The sequence below is a fragment of the Dipodomys merriami genome, unplaced genomic scaffold, assembly GCF_024711535.1.
Source record: "Dipodomys merriami isolate MVZ:Mamm:240054 unplaced genomic scaffold, mDipMer1.0.p SCAF_50, whole genome shotgun sequence".
In the NCBI taxonomy this organism is placed as follows: Eukaryota; Metazoa; Chordata; class Mammalia; order Rodentia; family Heteromyidae; genus Dipodomys; species Dipodomys merriami.
This window is the reverse complement of record NW_027206069.1, coordinates 117,401-140,815: the sequence shown is the minus strand read 5'-3', so window position 1 is coordinate 140,815 and position 23,415 is coordinate 117,401. Positions and strand designations below refer to the sequence as shown.

Below are 23,415 nucleotides of genomic sequence, written 5' to 3'. Positions count from 1 at the left end.
TTATGGAGGCTAGTAGACAAATTATAAGCAAATGTAAAAGTATTGGGGGGGGGGTTCACAAAGTCACTCTAGCAGAAGGAATTGTAAGAAATTTACAAGAAGCTGTAGGCGCGGCTAGAATAGAAGGAATGTATGGCAATTGCTGAGATAACTACTTAGGAGAAAGAACTTCCTGGTACTCTCATTTACTAAGAGACTTGCTAGATCTAGGCCTCCGTGACCTTACTATTAAAGAAGGAACAGGAAAAATCTTATGGGATGCCGGGCGCTGGTGGCTCACGCCTGTAATCCTAGCTACTCAGGAGGCTGAGATCTGAGGATCGCGGTTCAAAGCCAGCCCGGGCAGGAGAGACCGTGAGACTCCTATCTCCAATAAACCACCAGAAAACCGGAAGTGGCGCTGTAGCTCAAGTGGTAGAGCGCTGGCCTTGAGCTGAAGAGCTGAGGGACAACGCCCAGGCCCAGAGTTCAAGCCCCACGACCGACAAAAAAAAAAAAAAATCTTATGGGATAATTAAGGCCTCTATAGAAATAAGGTAATGGTGAGATGGTGACAAACGTCGAAACCCATTATATTTCTTAGAGATAAGCCAGAAACAAGTGCCTTTCAGGCGACCAGCTGGTGACCATTCAAGAACGAAACCTTGCAGCAAGATTGTGTAACCTTTTGCCCCTTTTCTTATGAAGACTTCTGTTATAAAAGTTTGTTATCCTCTGCATTAAATCGCACTCAGCACTCAGCACTCAGCATCCACTCCTAATGTGTGTGAGTTGTCTGTTTGCCATCTCCCCATCCTATTCCAGGTTCCTCCCCTAGGTATCCTCCGTCGTCCCGACAGAACCCGGTCCGCGGCACATCTCATTGCTGCAATGGGTCCTCCTGTATCCCTGTTTTAACAATGAATTTAGCCAGGTACTGGTGGCTCACGCCTGTAATACTAGCTACTCAGGAGGCTGAGATCTGAGGATCGTGGCTCAAAGCCAGCCTGGGGAAGGAACATCCGTGAGACTCTTTTTTTTTTTTTTTGTCAGTCATGGGGCTTGAACTCTGGGCCTGGGCGCTGTCCCTCAGCTCTTCAGCTCAAGGCTAGCTCTCTACCACTTGGAGCTACTGCACCACTTCCGGTTTTCTGGTGGTTTATTGGAGATAAGAGTTTCATGGACTTTCCTGCCCGGGCTGGCTTTGAACTGCGATCCTCAGATCTCAGCCTCCTGAGTACCTAGGATGACAGGTGTGAGCCACTGGTGCCTGGCTCCGTGAAACTCTTATCTCCAATTAACCACAGAAACCTGGAAGTGGCGCTGTGGCTCAAGTGGTAGAGTGTTCCCCTTGAGCTGAAGATCTCAGGAACAGCGTCCAGGCCCAGAGTTCAAGTCCCGTGTGGGGGGGCTGGGGGGGGGACATGAATTCAGGACTGGGTTTGTGGCTCAAGTTGTAGAGCACCTGTCTTGCAAGCAGGAGACTGCCCGTTCAATCCCTAGTGCTACTGCACCAAAAACACAAACACTAGAAAAACCACGTGTATATTTACTGTGCTTTGGGAATCTACAGTGGGACTCCCCAGGCTAGAGGAGGTATTGACAGCACTGGCTTCTAGAGGCTTCTGTGGGAGCCTTCCTTGCCCTTCTGAGCTCCCAGGGGCTCCTGGACCCTGCTCCCCCACCCTCCTGCCTTCACCCCGATGCTTAGGGTGTCCCTGTGACTGATGTGGCAGGGCTCACCCCGATGGCCACAGAAAAGCCTCCAGTTTGATGTAAACGTTGGTTCCTGTTTGCCCTGTCACATGTCACACTGACAGGCCCCAGGGGCAAATTGGAAAGGGGAGCATGGTACTTTCCACAGGTGCTGTGTACATCTACTGGGCAGAGACCAGGTGCTACTTGAGGTCCCCCAGTGTGCAAGAAAGCTCCCTGTAACCACCAGTCCTACCCTTGTCTAGTGTCCCGGGAGGCCCAGGGATAGAGGAAGGTCTGTGAAGGCCTGAGCCAGACAAGGGGCCAGGGAACCCCCAGATGGTGACCTGCCTTAGGGGAGCAGGGGTTAGCCCAGTCCCTGGCCTCTGCATGGGCAGCACACTGCCTGTAGACAGTGAAGCAAGATTTCCATGTTTCTAGGCTGCCTCCACGCCGCCTCGGCCCTCAGGTCAGCCGCTGACCCCAGACTCCTGTCAGTGAGAGCCGCACTGGCTCTCCACGGCTGGGGAGAGGCCATGCGTGCAGGCCTGAGGTGGGGCGGAGTGGCTGTGGGCTCCCGGGCTGGGCTGCCCTGTCCTGACCCAGTCACAGGCCAGGGACATGTGATGGCTTCCCTGCTTGGCCTCGGCCTCTCTGGTCTCAGTACTCACTCAGCTGGTGACTCTGGAGGGGAGCAGAAGCCTCTCTGGACCCTTGAAGCAGAAGGGCGCTGGTACATGGCAGCCGAAGGAGCATGGAGCCTACCTGCACCGCGGGGCCTGCCGGGGCACCTGGGAGATGTAGTTCTTGGCACCACCAAGGGTCCGCAGAATGCCCAGCACTGTCCGTTATAGAAACCAGCTGACTTACAAAACTGCTTGCTCATAATTAAAAATATGTTCTTCCTTAAAACTCTTCCACCTTTGATCAGCCATTTCTAAGGCATACAGAAAAATGGAAAATACACATAGAACTACTACTTTGTATTTAAGGTAGAAAAATCTATTGATGGGCTGGGAAGGTGGCTCAGTGGTAGAGCGCTTGCCTTGCATGCATGAGGCCCTGGGTTCGATTCCTCAGCATCACATAAACAGAAAAAGCCAGAAGTGGCACTGTGGCTCCAGTGGCAGAGCGCTAGCTTGAGCTGAAGAGCCGAGGGACAGCGCTCAGGCCCAGAGTTCAGACCCCACGACCAACAGCAACAATAAAAATATCTATTGAATGACTTCTTCCCCCAAATTTAAAAGATTCTCTTAGCTTGCTCATGCAATAGCATGAAGGGTGGTACGCGTGCTCTCCGGCTGGCTTGTACTCGGATGGTTCCGGCTCTGGCTCTTGACTGGTGAGGTGAGGATGTTCCATCTTTTTTTTGGCTGTGGGGCTTGAACTCTGGGCCTGGGTGCTGTCCCTCAGCTCTTCAGCTCAAGGCGAGCGCTCTACCACTCGAGCTATAGCACCACTTCTGGTTTTCTGGTGGTTTATTGGAGATAAGAATTTCACTGACTTTCCTGCCTGGGCTGGCTTTGAATGGTGATCCTCAGATCTCAGCCTCCTGAGTAGCTAGGATGACAGGCGTGAGCCACCGGCACCCGGCCTGGTCCCATCTTTGCACCTTGGCACTTACTCTAGTGTTTCAGGCTGGCAAAAGTGATTCTATCAGGCCAGCACTCTCGTGCCAGGGAGGAAGGCGCTCACCACAAGGATCTGGACCACTTACATTCTCCAACTTCTACTGTTGGACTTAAATTCTAAGAAAATGTTTTTTCTTTAAGTAATCACTTAATCACAATCAAAAAAAAAAAAGAACCTTGGGGAAGGGAGGGAGGGAGGGGATGGCAGGGGGAAAACAATGGAGGGGGTAACAATGCTCAAGAGGAAGTGTACTCATTACCTCACTCATGTAACTGTAACCCTCTGTATAGTATCTTTACAATAAAAAAAATTTAAAAACAAGTTTTTTCTGAGGCCTTCACACCTGTGAGAGCATGGCTGGGGAGAGGGTTAGGGTTGTTTTCCTCAGGGCTTTGACTGGTGCTGGAGAAACCAGACAGCTGGTCTGACACAGGCTTTTTCTGAAGAAGAAAAAAAAAAGGTCCCGTTAACCTTTGAAGTTCAGTAATGAGCACACAGAGAGGCCTCAGTGTGAATCATGCTGCCTGATTTTCTAGAACATGCTGTGGCCCTCTCCCACGCAGGTTCAGCTGTCATTTTGGAGACATTCCTGAAGCCTGTGAGTACTCTCTGTGGTCCTATGCCCCCAGCCTTGTGCTGGGCAGCCTCCCTCACCACGCAGCAGCCTCAGGATCCCTGGAAACACAGTTGGCTCAGGTGATCCCAGCCTCCAGAGGTAAAGCCAAAATACCCACGGCCCAACAAGGTCCTGCGCAGGGGAGCTGGGCTTGCCAACTGACCCCTGGCCCCTGGGTGGCAGCCTCAGAGTATAGCTCGCCTCTGTCTCCTGCCCTGCCCTCCCCAGATAAGCAGGGCCCCTCAGCATGGTGGCTGCGCCCTTGTTCTTGCTTTTGGAAGGCACTCAACACCTCATGACATCCTGCACTGTTCATCTCTCCTGCTGGGGGGTAAACTTGCCAGAGCTTTGTTCCTTTAACTTGCCCATCCACAGCGGTTTATGGCACGAAGTAGGGGCTCAGGAAAATAACAGTTGAATGAGTCAGGTTACTTGCTTTATACTTGTCCTACCCTGAAATGGCCTTTCTCCCTTTAGTAATTCAAGAATCTTTCTCTTGCTGTCTGTGACTTCCTACAGCTCTTAATTCTCTCCTGGTGCTGTGTGTGTGGTGTGGTGTGTGTCCTGGGGCTTGAACTCAGGTGCTGGGCACTGTCCCTGAGCTTTTTCACTGAAGGCTAGCACTCTACCACTTGAGCCACAGCCCTACTTCCAGTTTTCTGGTTTTGAACCACGATCCTCAGATCCCAGCCTCCGGAGTAGCTAGGATGACAGGCGCCAGCCACTGGTGCCTCCTTCCTTTGTGCTGTTTTGTTCACGTGCATCTGAGCTCCTACTTAGGCCTGTGCTCTTTGAAGTGCAGCACTCCTGCGGCGGTCTCTTGCACCTCCCGTGTGTTCTCTTCTCTGCTAGGTCTCCACCTTCCCCGTGCCCTTCCTTCCACTGATGTTTGGGGAACCAAATGATGTCACCGCGCCACTTCCTGAGCCTGCTCTGTATCAGCAGCACTCCTCTCTCCTGAATGTCTTTTGCTCTGCTACCAAATGGACAAATTCTTAGTCCCTTTTACCACTGCCTGAGAGCTTCTGCTTGCCTTGGAGCCAGATTAAGGTCAGGTGATGTTGTCAGTCTACCTTCTTTATAGTCTGTAGAGAAAGCAGAGTGCTCTACCTGCCAGTGCTAGGTACTTGCCTCGTGTGTGTGTGTGTGTGTGTGTGTGTGTGTGTGTGTGTGTGTGCGCGCGTGCGTGTGTTTGTGCGTGCGTGCGCTGATCCTGGGGCTTGAACTTGGGGCCTCATCACTGTCTGTTAGCTTTTTCTGCTCAAAGCTGGACTCTACCACTTGAGCCACAGCCCTACCTCTGGCTGTTTAGTGGTTAATTGGAGATAAGTCTCATGGACTTTCCTGGCTTTGAACTGTGATCCTCAGATTTAACCTCTGGAGTGGCTAGAATTACAAGTATTAGCCACCAGCGCCCAGCTTCCTACCTCTTCTGAGGTAAATGCCACTCTGCACTGGGTTGGAATTTAGATGTCCCCTCAGAAGTCAGCCTGGATGATAGGAAGATCTGTGTTCTGGCAGCCATCCCTCCCCCTCCCCCCATCCACTTCCTCAGTGGGCCTCTCTTCAGTAGTGGGGGCTGAATGGTTCTCGTGTGTTCACTGGGGAGGTCACACAGTCTGCTGTGTTGGAGCCTGTCCTCTCTGGGAGGGAGGCAGATGCTGACGTGCCAATTCCTAGTTATGGATGAAGAGATTCTGTTATGCCACATTTGCACACGAAGGCCAGCTCTATGTTCACTATTCTGTCTTCCGCCCATTTGGGGAGACTTTGCAGTATATCACCACCTGCTTTCTATGCTTCCACTTCTAATACTTCCTGCCTATGACAGTCCAATAGAAAGCAAGCACTCACTGACCACGCAGCCCTCCCAGGGCCTCTGCTTTCCCTGGCCTGCATCTGGCAGCAGTGTGGGCAGCTCCAGTTCCCAGTTCCCATCTGCTAACCAGTAGCATTTCCCACCTCATGCTGTGATGGTCTGGGTCCTCCTTGGGATTCTCCATGTTTGGTCTCAGGACCCAGCTGGTTTACTGGCCAGAGTCTGGAAGGGACCATAGGTGCTGTGCCTGGGTCCTGAGCCCCTGATCACCTATCTGCCTACACCCTGCAGTGACTCAGTGCTCTCTGCTTTTGGTGATGGTCTTGGAGCTTGAACTCAGGGCCTGGATGCTGCCCCTGAGTTTTTAGCTCAAGGCTAATGCTCTACCACCTGAGGCACAGCTCCACTTCCAGCTTTTTGCTGATTGTCTGGAGGTAAGAGTCTCATGGACTTTCCTGCCTGGGATGGCTTTGAACATCAATCCTCAGATCTCAGCTTCCAGAGTAGCTAGGATTAAAGGCAGGAGCCGCCACCACCACACACACACACACACACACACACACACACACACACACACACACACACACACACACACACACACACACACACACGAGCATTGTCTCTGAACCTCTTTTGCTCAAGGCTAGCACTCTACCATTTGAGCCACAGTGCCACTTCTGGCTTTTTCTGTGTATGTGGTACTGAGGAAGGGAACCCAGGGCTTTATGCATGCTGGGCAAGCACTCCACCACAGACTTCAAATGAGCACAAAAGCAAACACATCTCCACAAATCCTGGTTGGTGCCAGAGGAAGGGGAGGTGCCCCCTCTTCCCAGAGACACTGCCTGCCCAGCTCTGGATCCCTGTTGGTTCTGGTCAGAGGCTTGTGGGGTCCTGGGACCCGTGGGAGAGGATGTTCTGAGCAAAAGCCCTCTTCTCCTTGGTCATCTTATTTATTTTTTTGGTTGGTCACAGGGCTTGAACTCTGGGCCTGAGTGCTGTCCCTCAGCTCTTCAGCTCAAGGCGAGCGCTCTACTACTTGAGCCACAGCACCACTTCCGGTTCTCTGGTGGTTCACTGGAGATACGAATCTCATGAACTTTCCTGCCTGGGCTGGCTTTGAACTGTGATCCTCAGATCTCAGCCTCCTGAGTAGCTGGGATGACAGGTGTGAGCCACGGGTGCCTGGCCTCCTTGGTCTTCTCACCAGGCCAGGGCCCAGGGAGGTCTTGTCCGTTCAGGGACAGAGGGTGTCTAGGGATGATCACAGCTGCAGATGAGGGGCACACACACAGGCCATCTGTTGGGTGGAAAGGGTGATCTGGGAAGGGAGGCATGGGCAGGGGCCTGCAGTCCAAGGCTGGACCCACAGCCCTGCTCTCTTCAGGTAGGTGGAGCTCGGAGGGTTACCTGGGAGGGTGGGAGGACCCCCGGTGTCCACAGAGGTCTGACCAGGGAGAGTGGGGAGGGCCCACTCCAACAGGGGTGAGCAGGACGGGCCACTTAGGGATGGGGCGGCTCCACACGAGGAGGGTGTCCGGGGAGGGGAGCGGCCCACGGGGGAAGATGTGTGGGGAGGGCAGCGGGCCCACGCGAGGGAGGATGTGCGGGGAGGGCAGCGGGCCCACGTGGGGGAGGGCAGCGGGCCCACGTGGGGGAGGATGTGCGGGGAGGGGAGCGGCCCACGTGGGGGATGGGAGCGGGCCCACGGGGGAGGATGTGCGGGGAGGGGAGCGGCCCACGTGGGGGAGGGCAGCGGGCCCACGTGGGGGAGGGGAGCGGGCCCACGGGGGAGGATGTGCGGGGAGGGGAGCGGCCCACGTGGGGGATGGGAGCGGGCCCACGTGGGGGAGGGCAGCGGGCCCACGGGGGAGGATGTGTGGGGAGAGGAGCGGGCCCACGTGGGGGAGGGGAGCGGGCCCACGTGGGGGAGGGGAGCGGGCCCACGTGGGGGAGGGGAGCGGGCCCATGGGGGAAGATGTGTGGGGAGGGGAGCGGGCCCACGTGGGGGAGGGGAGCGGGCCCACGTGGGGGAGGGGAGCGGGCCCACGTGGGGGAGGGCGACAAGGGGACGGGCTCACGCGAGGGAGGGGAGCGGGCCCACGGGGGAGGATGTGCGGGGAGGGCAGCGGGCCCACGCGGGCAGGCCCCCGCGGAGGCCGAGGCCCAGGCCGCGGGCGGCGCGGGCGCGCGGGGTCGGGTAACGGCCCGCGCGGTGGGCGGCGGCGCCCGAGGCCCCTCCCCGCCGCCCGCGGCCGCTCCTCCTCTTCCTCTCCCGCCCGCGCGCGGCCCTCCCGTCCCTGCGCGGCCTCGGAGGCGGCGGCGGCGGCGGCGGCGGCGGAGCAGCGCGGCCCCTTTAAACCGCCCGCCGGCGCCCCCGCGCCCGCCCCCGCCCCGGCCCGCGCCCGCCCGCCGCGGCCCGCGCCCGCCCGCCCGCCCGCGGCCCCGCCGCCGGCCCGGACATGGCCGCCAACATGTACAGGGTCGGAGGTAAGGCCCCGCCACGGCCTTTATGCGCGGGCCGCGCCGCCCGCGCCCGCCGCCGCCCGCCGCCCGCGCTCGGCCCCCGCCCCGCCCGGCCCCCGCCCGGCCCCCATCTTTCCCGCCCCCCACCCCGCGCTCACCCAAAATGGCCCCTGGGCCCGGCGGGCGCGGCGCGGAGCGCGGCCTCCCACCTGTTGGGGGCCCGGGGCGGCCGGCGGGCGCGGGCGGGGCGCCGCGGGACCCCCGGCCCGAGCACGTGGCTCGGAGGGGCGGGGGGCGCGGGGCCGGCCGAGCGGCCGCGCCCGCCCCGGGCCCCTCCGCGCGGGGCCCCTCCGCATCCGGCCCCGGGAGGCCCGCGGCGGGGGTCGGCCCCACCGGGCCTTCGTCCCGGGCAGGCCTGAGTCACCCCAAACTTTTGGCCGCCGCCCGCCCCTCCGGCCCGGCGGAGGGCCCGGGGCCTCCCGGCGGCCAGGCCCCGCGCCGCCTGCCCGGCCCGGCCCGGCCCCGCCCGGCCCGGCTGACCTGGGCCCTGGCCCTGGCCCGCGGGCGGCCCGTGCCCGGGCGGCCCTGCCCTCCGCGGGGCCCACCCTGCGGCCCGCGCCCCTGCCTCCACCCCGGGCGCGGACCAGCGCGGCCCGGCCTGGCCCTCCCCGCTGGCGCGGCCTGGGGTGCCGGGCGCGAGTGGGGAGCAGGCCGGAGCCCCGGGAAGCCCTCCCGAGGCGGCCGGGCCGCGCCGGGTCCTCTGCCCAGCCCCTGGGGGCCTGGACAGCCTTGCTGGCGCTGCTGGGCCCCTCGGGCTGTGGGCAGTGCAGACCCCTGGCTGCCTCACAGCCTGCTGACCCCGTAGCTTCTTACCCAGAGCCTCCAGCTCCCGCATTCTGGAAGGTTCTCCATCTGTGAAGAGCCCCTATTGTCCTGGTCTCTTACCTCCCTTCTCTGCCCTGCACTTTTGGGTCTGAGTTGTCTCCCGCTGTGGTTTCTGGTCGAGGCTGCTGTGTGTTGGAATGAATGAATGGCTCCGCGGGGAGGCTCACGGCAGAGCTCCCCGCGGGCACTGCTGACAGCCCCTGGCGCCAGGCGGCTCCCCGGCCTGAGGAGGGTGCTGTGGTTAGGTTTCCAGGCAGACCCCACTGGGAACCCTTGCCCCTACCCCTGCCAGACACCACCCTGGGTGCCCAGCTAGGTTCTCCTGGGTTGTATGAACTATTTTTCTTGGTCTTCAGACCTATCTGCCTGTGAACTTGGTGCTGGCCTGGCCATCCTAGACCTTTCCGTGCCTCAGTTTCCCCTGGTGTCCAGGCCCTGGTGTGCAGGCTGAGCCCGGGGCTCCATGGGAGTCTGCGGCTGGACCCCACGTAACCGGCAGTGGAGGCACCCGTTGAGGAACAGGGTCAGGTCATGGTCCCTGCCCTGCAGAGCCTGGCTGCCGTACCCGGGCTGTGTGGGTAGTGCTGACAGAAAGGGGGGAGGGGGCCCCTGCACCGCGGGCATTGCTCAATCATCATGACCCTATAGAGAGAAATCCGTGGGGTCCCCGCTGTCTGGCGTGGCCTGTGGGTGCCATCTTGTGTGTCCCAGCAGGGCATGGTGGTCATGGTGGTCCAGGTCTTGGCTGCTGGATTTGCAACTCTCCACAAGATGGAGAGGGATCCATGCCATTCTGAGCAGGCCTCTTGTTCTGTCGGCTGTTGCCTGAGGTTTGGCCATCTGGGCAGCCTGCCCTGGCCCGGAGGAGTGGCCAGCGGGACCTCTCGGACCTCTGTGTTGAGGGACACATGTAGCAAACAAAGGACAGGATGCCCAGTCAGGTCTGAATTCCAGAGGGACAACCGGGCCTGGCTCCACATATGTCCCGAGCAGGGTCTGTGGCCGTGCCGTGTCTGGGTGCTGCACGCCCCGCCTGGCAGCTGTCCTGAGCTCCTGCTGGGCTGGGCAGGGTGAAGGTGCCATGGCCATGGTGTGTGCCAGCTGACTGGCTGGACGAAGTGGTCATCCCAGGAGGGAACATGGCCTGCTTCTTCCCTGGGAAGTGGGCTGGCATGGACTGAGGCGTCTGTCGGCATCTGTGAGTGAGGTTGGAAGCAGGGCCAGGGTTGCAGGCCTCTGCAGCTTGGAGGCTGTTCGTGCCGAGAGCAATCACATCGGGACCAGCTGTGGGCGCTGAGCCCTGGAGCAGACCGCTGCTTCACCAGGCTAGTATAAACTGTGGGTGGCATTTCAAAACAGAAGAAGAGCGCTCATGGCTGCCTCACCTCTGGGCTGCTTGTGTGTGTGTGGGGGGTGGGGGGCTTTTCTTTTTTTAAGTTGAAAGACTAGTCACCATTTGCTCTGGACTTCTTTCTTCTTTTTTTTTTTTTTGGGTCCGGTCATGGGGCCTGAACTCTGGGCCTGGGCACTGTCCCTCAGCTCTTCAGCTCAAGGCTAGCACTCTACCACTTGAGCCACAGTGCCACTTCCGGCTTTTGTGTTTTCGCTTATGTGGGTGCTGAGGAATCAAACCCAGGACCTCAGGTATGCAAGGCAAGCGCTCTACCACTGAGCCACCTTCCCAGCTCCTGGACTTCTTTCTTTTACTGCAAGTTACCCTCTTTTTTTTTTTTTTTGGTCGTGGGGCTTGAACCCTGGGCCTGGGCGCTGTCCTTCAAGTCAAGGCTAGAGCCACAGCGCCACTTCCGGTTTTCTGGTGATTTATTGGAGATGAGTCTCACAGGCTTTTCCTGACCTGGCTGGCTTTGAACCGCGATCCTCAGATCTCAGCCTCCTGAGTGGCTGGGATGACAGGCGTGAGCCACAGGCGCCCAGTGACCCTCATTCTTTTGCTTTGCTTTTTGTTTTTGGGTTTTAAGGTACGTGCTGGAGATGGCAAAAACAAAACCCAGAAGCACAACACGTGGCCTGCAGCCACTGTGATGCCTCCTCTCCCCAAGCTGTCCTGCCCGGCACTTGGGCTGCTGGGCACCGGTGTCTAGATGTTAACTCCCTGTGTTCTTGTTTTCTTTTGCTTTACTGTTTTTAGTTAACTTATTGTTTCTAGCGTTGGGAGTTGAATCACCATGGGGGGGAGTAGCGTTAGGAGTTGAATCCACCATCGGGGGGAGGAGGCAGGTACTTTACAAACACGGAGGGGCAGCTTCACCCCAGGATTTTTTTTGGGGGGGTCCGGTCATGGGGCCTGAACTCTGGGCCTGGGCACTGTCCCTCAGCTCTTCAGCTCAAAGCGAGCTCTACCACGTGAGCCACAGAGCTACTTCCAGCTTTTTCTGCTTGTGTGGTGCTGAGGAATCAAACCCAGGGCCTCATGCATGCAAGGCAAGCGCTCTACCACTGAGCCACCTTCCCAGCCCCGAGTTGTTTTTTTTTTTTTTTTTTTTTGGTCGGTTGTGGGACTTGAACTCTGGGCCTGAACGCTGTCCCTCAGCTCTTCAGCTCAAGGCTAGAGCTCTACCACTTAAGCCACAGCGCCACTTCCGCCTTTTTCTGTTTATGTGGTGCTGAGGAATGGAACCCAGGGCCTCATGCATGCAAGGCAAGCACTCTACCACTGAGCCACCTTCCCAGCCCCGAGTTTTTTATTTTTTAATGGAAACTTGCACGAAACCATTGCTGTGAAATTGCAGCCTTGTAAAGATGGTGCCATGTTGTGAGTCGGGTGGCCACGGTCAGCATCTTGATGTCTAAGGTCTCCGTGCACTGACTGCCCAGAAGGGACCCAGGTTCCCAGGCTCTGCCCAGTTCTCTCCCCTGGTAGACTGGAGCTGTGGCTCTTGCCTTCCTGTGTGAGTCTGGGCGCGAGGCCTGCAGCCTGCTGCGGGCAAGCCTGCCTTGGAGGGAGCTGTCGGGCGGTTGTCGGTCCTCGGGTGGGTGTCTGTCCGTGGCGGGACTGTTGGTGGGTGTCCATTGCCGCCTCTGTGAGCTTCAGGTGCCCTGGGTCCGATTTCTGCAGATTTGGTGCCTGCTTCCAATTTTGCATATTGTTCTGAGAGAAAAATTTGGCCTAAGCTCCCAGATTAATAATAATAAAGAAGACCTATTTAGGGGAGTTGGGATAAATGGTGCAAGGCAGCTGCTCGTGCTCCTGGCCCTGGGGAGCCTTGCTCACCCACTGTGTGCAGGTTCTTGGCCACCACCATTCTGGGATGACTCCAAGTAGTCCTGCCGGGCAAGATGGCCTGCGGTGAACTGGTCTCCGGGCTGTCCCTTGGTCTCACAGATACTGGGGTACGTCCAGCTTGAGGTGGACGTGGGTCCCGCTCTCTGCCCCAAGCTGTTTCTAGCTGCCCAGCCATGTGGGTGCTGGGGATGCCTGGAGAGGCCCTGGCCGTGAGGTGCTGTCTCTCTACCCCTCCTGGACTGAGCCCCGCCCCGCGGCTGGGTGTGCTGTGTGTCGGTGAGCGTCTGGGGCCCAGGCCCACAGGCTTTGGGCCGGGCTGGTGTCTTCCCTGTGGGCCTTCTCTTTTGCAGGCCTGGTCCTGTGGTGCCCTCTCTCCGCAGCTCCCGTGCACCCTCCCTGCACGTGGGCAGCGAGTGGGGTGGGACATGATCCTCCAGATAGGCAAATCCGATCTGCCGGCTCTGCGCTTGGCTTAGAGCGGCTCAGCAGCCCAGGGCGTGGGCGTCCATGCTGCCTTAGAGGGCTGGTGAGCTGGCTTCCTCCTGCTGCCACCCTGCATCCCTCTGAACCACACTGTCCACCTGAGCCGGCTCTTTGTGGTGAGGCTCAAGGTCTCTCAGGCTCTGGGTGAGGACCTTCATCTGGGCACTACTGGTAGGTGTGTGTTCACAGGTGAAGGTCCACACCAGAGATGAGGCCGTGCTGTCAAATCTCAGGGTCTGGAGCCGGGCGCCAGTGGCTCACCCCTGTAATCCCAGCTACTCAGGAGGCTGACAGCTGAGGATCGCAGTTCAAAGCCAGGCCAGGCAGGAAAGTCGGTGAGACTCTTACCTCCAGTAAACCACCAAAAAACTGGAGGTGAAGCTATGGCTCAAATAATAGAACTCCAGCCTTCAACAAGAAAAGCTCAGGAACAGCACCCAGGCCCTGAGTTCAATCCCCAGGACAGGTGCACACACATAATCAGAGTGTTCTGAAGAACCAGGTAGAGTCTATTCTCTATCCTTCCCTGGACTTGTGTGGGGACTGTGAGTGGCTCACTGGGGCTGTCTGCCCTCCAGGGGCACCACAGTGTTCCCAGCACCTCTGGGTGCATAGAGTAGAGGCTGAGAGTCTGTGGGGCTTGGCAGGGACCTTGGTGGAGGTGGACTAGGAGTGGGGAGATAACGGTGCCCCACAGTGTTGGGCTGGGCCTAGGCTTTGAGGAATGTCCAGGTCTGGCAGGTGGAGCACAGGACCCCCGGGCGGGGCTGAAGCATGACTGCGTGGGTCTGGCTGTTTGTCTGGATTATACCCCTAGACTAGTGCTCCTGTCTCTGTCCACAGCACACCTGCGGTCAGCAGCGCACCTGGGGCAGGGCCTGGAGGGGCTGCCAGGGGCCTGCAGGTGTGTGATCCTGGGGATGCGTGTCACACACAGACGCACGTGCACGTGCGCCTTTGATGACATGTCAGATCCCGTGGCCCTGCGCACAGGCTGCAGACAGCGCACCCGAGTGGCTCAGGTGTGCTCCTTGCACGAGGGCTCTGTCCCGTGTTGAGCTCCGTGCCTGAGGCACTGTGCACTTTTTGTGGGTGACCTCTCTTTTCACAGCAGTCCCACGTGGGCACAAGGCCCAGGGGCTGTCTGGTGTCCTGAGTACAAGGCTGTCTGTGGTCCCCGTTTGGGGGCCATGGGCCTGAATCAGGTGCTGGCAAACAAGGAGCGAGGTTAGCGGGGCCTTTGTACACGAACACGAGACTAGGTTAAAAGTGCCATGCCCAGGCTGGAGGGGACCTCACGCATGTCCCCTGGCACGTCACAGCTGGCACCTGTGTGTTACCGTGTAACTCAGCCAGGTGTCTTGAAGGGTATTTTGTATACAGCTAGTCCTTGTGTGTGAGGTGGGTCTTGTAATTTCTTTTATTTTTGCCAGTCCTGGGGCTTGAACTGAGGGCTTGGGCGCTGTCTCTGGGCTTCTTTTGCTCAAGGATAGCGCTCTACCACTTGAGCCTCAGCGCCACTTCCAGCTCTTTCTGTGTATGTGGTGCAGAGGAATGGAACCCAGGGCTGCCTGCATGCTAGGCAGGCACTCTGCCACTGAGCCATTCTCCCACCCTGTCTTCTAATTTTATTGACTAGTTTGTGTGTGTGCGCGCGCATGTGCGTGTAAGTGCAGGGGCATGCGCACAGGCACCCACCCGTCCATCCATCCATCCGTCTGTCCTGAGGCTTGTGCTCTGGGCCTGGGTGCTGACCCTGAGCTTTGTTGTTCAAAGCTAGCAGTCTGCCATGTTGAGCAACAGTTCCACTTATGGCTTTTTGGTATTTCATTCAAGATAGAGTCTCACTGATTTTCCTGCCCAGGCTGGCTTTGAATTGCAATCCTTAGATGTCAGCTTCCTGAGTAGCTAGGAGCCACTGGCGCCCGGCTTGGAACTGTTCTTTGAGATCACATCTTCATGAGCACTGCCCTGTGTGGAGGTTTGGCCAGTTTTCTTGCTCAGTGGTGGTCCATTGCATGCACGCGTCACGCTTTATTCACCAGTTCATGGACACACTGGTTATTTCCAGGCTTGGTGATTCTAGGTTTTAAAAAAAGATGGACATTAGGTTTTTAGTTCTCCTGGATAAGAAAAGGTACCCAGGTGTGCTTGCTATAGCTTTGCCTGTGTACCAGCCCTGAGACTTGAACTCAGGGCCTCAGAGCTGTTCCTAAGCTTGTTTTTTTCAAGGCTGACCCTCTGTCACTTGAGACACAGCTCCATGGGTTTTTGGTGGTTAACTGGAATTAGGAATCTCATGGACTTGAGCCTGGGCTGGCTTTGAACCATAATCCTCAGACCTCAGCCTCCAGAATAGGTAGGATTACAGGTGTGAGCCACCTGCGCCCGGTGGGTCTTGCTTTTTGCCTGGTGCATCCTTGGCTACAGCTCCCCAGCCCCAGCTGGGGTGACAGTTGTACTGTGGTGATCAGCCCCTGGTACAAGCTCCGCTTTTGCACAGCATTCTCCTGTGGGTCTCAAAGGTGCAATTTGCATTTTCCTGATGGTCGTGGGTCTGCATCTTTGCATGTTTTAGTTTGCCTACCATGTGTCTTTGATGGAGTGGCTGCCCAAGTCTGTCTTTCTTCTCTTTTCTTTCTTTCTTTCTTTTTTTTGGTCGGTCGTGGGGCCTGAACTCTGGGCCTGGGCGCTGTCCCTCAGCTCTTCAGCTCAAGACGAGTGCTCTACCACTGGAGCCACAGCACCACTTCCGGCCTTTTTTTTTTTCTCTGCTTATGTGGTGCTGAGGAATCGAACCCAGGGCCTCATGTATGCAAGGCAAGCGCTCTACCACTGAGCCACCTTCCCAGCCCCCCAAATAATGGTTTTAAAAATTGGGTTATTTGTTTTTCTAATTGCTTGTCATGAGAGAGTTTTGTTACTTGGTAGTGGGCTATTTATTTATTTTCTATAGATTCAACTAAGAGTTTTATATGCCAGGCTAGGGGTCTATCATTGAACTATACTTCCAGCACCAAGAACTTGTATTAATTTTGGATTTCAGACTTCTTTCAGAAGCCTGGGGGGAAATACATATATTTATTTACTTATTTTGCATTTCTTATTGTTATTACAAAGGTAATGTACAGAGGAGTTATGGTTACATAAGTCAAATAACGAGTACATTTCTTTTGGCCAGTGCTACCACTTCCCTTGCTCTTTCCTGAAAATACATATTTTGTGTACCTAAGAAATCTGCCTTGACAGCGTGTCAGTGGGTCAGTGGTGGCTCACATCTGTAATCCTGGCTATTGAGATTGAGATCTGGGGATTGCAGTTAAAAGCAGCTCAGCCAAGAAAGTCCAAAAGACTTTAATCTCCAGTTAACTACCAAAAAGCTGCATGTGGAGCTGTGGCTCAAGTGGTAGAATGCAGCAGCAAGATCTTGAGTTGGAGTCCCAGGAACTTCACACACACACACACACACACACACACACACACACACACACCACACCACACACATACACACCACACACACACACACATACACACACACACACACCATACCCCCCCCCACCCCAGGTCAGAAAAACCAGGAACTTCACACACACACACACACACACACACACACACACACCCCTACCCCAGGTCAGAAAAGGAACTTCACACACACACACACACACACCCCACACACCCCTACCCCAGGTCAGAAAAACCAGGAAACACACACACACACACACCCCTACCCCAGGTCAGAAAAGGAACTTCACACACACACACACACACACACACACACACCCCACACACACCCCTACCCCAGGTCAGAAAAACCAGGAAACACACACACACACACACCCCTACCCCAGGTCAGAAAAGGAACTTCACACACACACACACACACACACCCCACACACACCCCTACCCCAGGTCAGAAAAACCAGGAACACACACACACACACACCCCTACCCCAGGTCAGAAAAGGAAACACACACACACACACACACACACACACACACAGAAAAGGAAACACACACACACACACACACACACACACACACACACACACACACACACACACACACACACACACACACACACACACACACACACACACACACACACACACACACACACACACACACACACACACACACACACACACACACACACACACACACACACACACACACCCTACCCCAGGTCAGAAAAACTTTACCTTGGGGCTGGGAAGGTGGCTTAGTGCTAGAGTGCTTGAAGAGCTGAGGGACAGTGCCCAGGCCCAGAGTTTAGGCCCCACTACCTGACCCCCCCCCAAAAAAAAAAAAAAACTTTCTTTTTTTTGTTGTTGTTGTTGCTGTTAGTTGTGGGCTTGAACTCAAGGCCTGAGCACTGTCCCTGAGCTTTTTTTCCTTTGGTCATGGGGCTTGGACTCTGGGCCTGGACACTGTCCCTCAGCTCTTCAGTTCAAGGTGAGTGTTCTACCACTTGAGCCACAGTGCCACTTCTGGTTTTCTGGTGGTTTATTGGAGATAAGAGTCTTTTTTTTGTTGTTTGTTTTTGGAGATAAGAGTCTTACAGACTTTAACTGACCAGGCTGGCTTTGAACAGTGATCCTCAGATCTCAACCTCTTGAGTAGCTAGGATTACAGTCGTGAACCACTGGTGCCCAGATTGGATTGCACTGTTATTTATTTATTTGTGTGTGTGTGTGTGTATGTGTGTGTGTGTATGTGTATGTATGTGTGTCTGTGTGTTGTGGGGCCTGAACTCTGGACCTGGGCGCTGTCCCTCACTCTTCAGCTCAAAGCTAATGCTCTGTCAAAAGCCACAGTGCCACTTCCGGCTCTTTCTGCTTATGTGGTGCTGAGGAATTGAACCCAGGAACTCATGCATGCAAGACAAGCACTCTATCACTGAGCCAGTTTCCTAGCCCCTGTGCAACGGGCCAGGTCGGCCGGAGCACTGGGACCTACGAGACAGGGACCTCGGGATAGATGGGCAAGGAGTCGGCGAAGTGACAGACAGACACAGACTCAAAAGAGTTGCATCTGAGTGTATCTTTATTGAGGAGAATTAACATTTTTATACAGTGTGTGATTGTGACATGATTCTTTGTTTATTTAAGCACGTAATCAATTTTTAAGAAAAGCAAAGCATTGATGGATTACATGAAAATTGATGACTGTCCCACCAACTGTTTAAGCTAAGTGGTGTGAGACAAGTCTAGCATATAGTTTATAGAATGCGTCATCTATTTAGCCTTCTTATGTCTAATAATTAACAAACCTAAGACAGGGCTGTACTTATACTGTACTCTATTTTTTCCATATATTTTAAAGTCCCTTTGAAACCATCCTAAAATCCACTTCCAGGTTGAGTCAGGCATTCTCCGTTTCCTATGATTTTAATCCCAATATTTGTTCACATAAATTTCTAATTGTTATTTTAAACTATCTTATTGTTTTAATATTAAACACCATAATGATCTAGAGCTGCCTAATCTTTGCATAAAATCTAATGAGTTCCAAAATACCCTTTTTTCTTTTACATTAGTCCATCTATTTTCATCTTTATAAGCTCCTGTATAAGGCAACGAATGGTTCATCTAAGTTTCTATATTTACTATACGTGAGCCGCAAAACTGCTTGTGAAGTTGCAGGGGCTTCTGGAGGCAGCATCACATCAGATGATAGATTGATTGGGGCATTGCCCACATTTAATCTTTGATCCTAGTCTTTATTTAGAGAAGCTGTCTCTATTGGACTGGAAAGATAAAACATGCTCTGTTCACGGATCAATAAAAAAATAGCCAAAATGAAAATAAAGGCAACAATGGGGCTGGGAAGGTGGCTCAGTGGTAGAGCACTTGCCTTGCCTGCACGAGGCCCTGGGTTCGATTCCTCAGCACCACATAAGCAGTAAAAGCAGGAAGTGGGGCTGAGGCTCAAGTGGTAGAGCACTAGTCTACAGCTGAAGAGCTGAGAGACAGCACCCAGGCCCAGAGTTCAGGCCCCACGACCGACAAAAAAGAAAAGAAAAGAAAAGAAAAGAAAGGCAACGAATGTACAGCCAAAAAGAATATAGTAAAAATAAAGGTAGGGCTATAAAGGTGCAGCCAAGCCGGGCGCTGGTGGCTCACACCTGTAATCCTAGCTACTCAGGAGGCTGAGATCTGAAGATAGAGGTTCAAAGCCAGCCCGGGCAGGAGAGACCATGAGATTCCTATCTCCAATAAACCACCAGAAAACCGGAAGTGGCGCTGTAGCTCAAGTGGTAGAGCACTAGCCTTGAGCTAAAGAGCTGAGGGACAGCGCCCAGGCCCAGAGTTCAGGCCCCACGACTGACAAGAAAAAAAAAAAGGTGCAGCCAAGTGTATGGGAAGCCTTGAACCAACACCCCCTTCCTGTAGGCATGCTTCCTTGAAGTTCTTTGTCTAACGTGATCCTCTTACGCAGACTCCGCAGGAGGTGGTGTGGCACCCCTGCACTTACTTATTTTGATTTTTCAGTTTTTTATGAGTACATATATGCTACTTATACAATGGGGTTCAAGTGCCCAGTTCTGTACATACATTCATGCATACAGTAATCAAACTCACCCTGTCCATCTCTCCACTGTCCCTCTTCCTTTTTTTTTTTTTTTTTTTTGGCCTGTCTTGGGGTTTGAACTCAGGGCCTGGGCACTGTCCCTGAGCTTCTTTTGCTCAAGGCTAGCACTCTACCACTTGAGCCACAGCACCACTTCTGGCTTTTTCTGCTTATGTGGTGCTGAGGAATCAAACCCAGGGCTTCATGCATGCTAGGCAAGCGCTCTACTATGGGGCCGCCTTCCCAGCCCTCTACCTTTCTTAAAGCAGGTTCAGCAGGTTGGTGGTTCTGTGCTCATACATGTTTACACATATCACATCCACTTCCTGTTTGCCCCACAGCAATGGCATACCTGGTGCTGTACAGCCGTGTGTCCCTTTGCTCTCATCTATTTTTTTCAGTATATAAATTGTGTACTGTGCATGTAAGTCAGCAGCTCAGCTCTTGCATCTCCTGAGCCCCCACTACCTCCCTGGGTTTGGTAGCTTTCAGTGTGTTTCCTTATGTTAACCCCCTCCCGCCCCCCTCTGGGCGCTGTCCCTCATCTCTTCAGCTCAAGGTTAGCGCTCTGCCACTTGAGCCACTGCGCTTCTTCTGGTTTTCTGATGGTTTATTGGAGATAAGAGTCTCCTGGACATTCCTGCCCGGGTCTTTGAACCACCATCCTCAGATCTCAGCCTCCTGAGTAGCTAGGGACACCAGCTCCCGGCTTCCATTGTCTTCTTGATGTGTTGAGAGAGACAAGACTACTGTGCTCTCTCTCAGTCATTAGAGGCTTTCACTGTGTAGAGAAGGGCTCAGCCTGGGCTTCTGCTCCCCTCCTCGGGCCGGCACCCCAAGGACAGCCTTGTCCAGCAGCCTCCCTCTGCACAGGGCCTCCGTCGGCAGCACACTCAGGGGGGAGTGGGTGTGAGCTCTGTCTGCGTCTGCATATGAGGGCTTAAAGTCGTTCGTAATTTTTTTGTATATGTACTGGTCCCGGGTCTGAACTCAGGGCCTGGCCTCTATCTGACCATGAACTTTTGTACTCACGGCTAGTGCTGTGCCTCTTGAGCTACAGCTCTACTTTGGGCTGTTTGGTTAATTGGACATGAGAGTTTCACAGACTTTCTTACCCATTCTGCATTGAACTCGGATCCTCAGGTCTCAGCCTTCTGAGTAGCAAGGATCACAGGCGTGAGCCACTGGTGCCCAGCTTTTCATTACCTTATTATTTATTTTTCCAGTCCTGGGGTTTGTGGGTGCTTTCCCTGAGTTTCTTTTTGCTCAAGGCCAGGCATTCTACGGCTTGAGCCACAGCGCCACTCACTTCTGGCTTTTTTGAGTAGTTTATTGGAAATAAGAGTCTTATGTAGTTTCCTGGCAGGGCTGGCTTCAAACCATCATCCTCAGATCTTAGCCTTTTAAAGGGCTAGGATTACAGGCATGAGCCATCAGTACTTGCTGCAGTGCCACTTCCAGCTTTTTCTGCTTATGTGGTGCTAAGGAATCGAACCCAGGGCCTCATGCATGTGAGGCAAGCGCTGTGCCACTGAGCCACCTTCCCAGCCCCTCCATTTTTTAAAGAAAACTTATTTCCCCATTAAATTATCTTGGCACCTTTGTCAGAAAAATGCATTTGCCCAAGCTGCTCCTATGTCCTTTGCTGATGGCTGTAACCATAGCTACTCCACAGAGCTGACCAAACCGGGCAGAAAAGCTCCTTCTCCACAGAGGGAGGGCTGTACATCGAGTACATGGCCCGGTGATGGGATCTGCTGTGGAGGTGGGTTGCAGCGCATACATGTGCTGGGGTAGGGAGCCACTCTGTCCTCAAAATGACCCACGGAAAATGGCTGGAGGCCTTGTGCCAGCCTGGCAAGCACAAGAAAAGCCCTGAGTTCAAACTCCAGTATGGAGAAAAAAAGCATCATTTGGTCTCCTCTCAGTGCTCCTGTTTGCTGACTGTATGCCCTGCACCGATCTGTGCGTGCTGCCCTGTTTTTGAATCAGATGGTACTCATCTTTTCGTAGTTTTGGAGCCTGTCCTAGTTCTTGGCTTCCCTTATAAAGTATAGACTTGGGTCCAGGAAGGTGGCTTAGTGGTGGAGCGCTTGCCTAGCATGCATGAAGCCCTGGGTTCGATTCCTCAGTTCCACATACACCGAAAAAGCCAGAAGTGGTGCTGTGGTTCAAGAGGTAGAGTGCTAGCCTTGAGCAAAAAGCAGCTCGGTCAGTGCCCAGGCCCTGAGTTCAAGCCCCAGGACTGGCAAAAAGAAAAAAAAAAGTATAGAATTGTCTTGTTGATTTCTACAAAACAAGCAAGCGAACTGGTGGGATCCAGGTGGGCTGGGGGAGGGGGAGGCCTCCTAGCTGGGGGATGGCGCTGCGCGTGCCCCGTGCGACTCAGGCGCCCAGGACCCACGCAGCTTTACATGCACGAGCGCAGCTGGGGGAGGAGTGCCTGGCGGCCTGTGGAAGCCCAGAAATACTGATTGGAGCAGCCACTCACATGCCAGTGCAGATGTCCCATGGCTGCTTCTAAGCTACCAGTGGCTGGCCCTTGCTCAGCGTGCCACGGAGCGGTCTCTGGTGACGCATAGGTCTCCATACCCACAACCGCGCAGTCCGAGGTGGGGGACCTCATGGGTATCCGGCATCTGACTTGTAAGGAATCAGGAATCAAGGTGGGAATCTGTAATCCTAGCTACTAGGGAAAGGTTTGTGGTTCGAGGCTGGCCTGAGCCAAAAATTTTGTAAGACTCCATATTAACCAATTGGGTGCAATGGCATCTGCATCTGCAGTCTCGGGCGCAGGTTGGCCTACACGAAATGTGGGACTGTCGGGAAAAAAGCAAAAAGGGGTGGCGGCATAGCTTAGATGGGAGAGGACCTGCCTAACAGATTCAAGGGTCTGAGTGAAATGAAGTACTGCCAGGAAGTGCAGGCGGAGGTGCTGTGGCTGCCGCCGGCCATGGCACAGTGGGGATGCTGGCCATGGCCCTTTGCTGTGCTGCCGCCTCATGGAAGCGGAGAGGCCCTCCCGCCCGAGCCATGCTGGGGACCAGCCTGTCACTGCGCTCCTGGGGGCTCCAGAGGCAAGCACAGCACACAAAAGATGGCCTGTGCACCCTGGGGAGCTCAGGGATGTGTGTGTGTGTGTGTGCGTGTGCTTGAACGTGGCCTCAGATGTTAGGTTTTCGTTTTCATAGCTGGTTCTCTACCCTTTGAGCCATGCCTCCAGTTCCAGAAGTCTGAGGGTTTTAGGAGCGATATGCCGGCAAATAGGGACAGTGGCACATCCTATTTCTGTATAAGGCATCGTATCAGGTGCTGGGCACACTGCAGCCGCGTGATGCAGCCCCGTGGTGGTGGTCGAGCTCGCCTGTGTTGCTGTACTGGACGTACCCATGCCATGAAGACTTGGGGAGGGGACTCTGGATGTTAGAGTGTGTACATGTACACACACATGTGTGTACACGTGTGTGCCAGTACTAGGGCCCCATACTTGGTTTTGCCACAGTTGGCGGTCTACCACTTGAGTCACAGTGGCACTGACCGCCCTTTTTGCTGGTTAGTTGGAGATAAGATTATATGTCTTGGCTAGGAAGGTGGCTCAGTGGTAGAGTGCAAGCCTTGCATGCATGAGGCCCTGGGTTCAATTCCTCAGCACCACATACACAGAAAAAGCTGGAAGTGGTGCTGTGGCTCAAGTGGTAGAGCACTAGCCTTGAGCTGAAGAGCTGAGGGACAGTGCCCAGGCCCAGAGTTCAGGCCCCATGACCAAAAAAAAAAAAAGATTATGTATCTAGGGTTTATCTGCCATGCTCTGAACCTTAGTCCTCAGATCTCAGCCTCCTGAATAGCTAGGATTACAGGCCTGAGCCATGGTGCTCCGCTCAGGATGTCAGGATTTGAAGGCCGTGAGAGGTGACATTCCTGACTCAAGGAAAGATAATGGTCAGAGACGTTGGAACGTTTCGGGGGGGAGCTTCTCACCATAGCACAAATTCTTCAGAAAAATACGAGATAAAAATGAGAATACAA

General features: G+C 54.8%; 1 protein-coding gene across 5 annotated transcripts in view; it reads left to right on the top strand.

Moving 5' to 3' along the window:
• Nucleotides 1–8,163: 8,163 nt before the first annotated feature.
• The window catches only part of Mta1 (metastasis associated 1), a 45,837-nt gene continuing 30,585 nt past the window's right edge, over nt 8,164–23,415 (top strand). For all 5 annotated transcript variants that reach the window (XM_069997412.1, XM_069997411.1, XM_069997410.1 and 2 more), the window contains exon 1: nt 8,164–8,231. In XM_069997412.1, the coding sequence (XP_069853513.1) occupies nt 8,204–8,231 (28 nt within the window). In that variant the 5' untranslated portion in view covers nt 8,164–8,203. The remainder of the gene's footprint in view (nt 8,232–23,415) is intronic.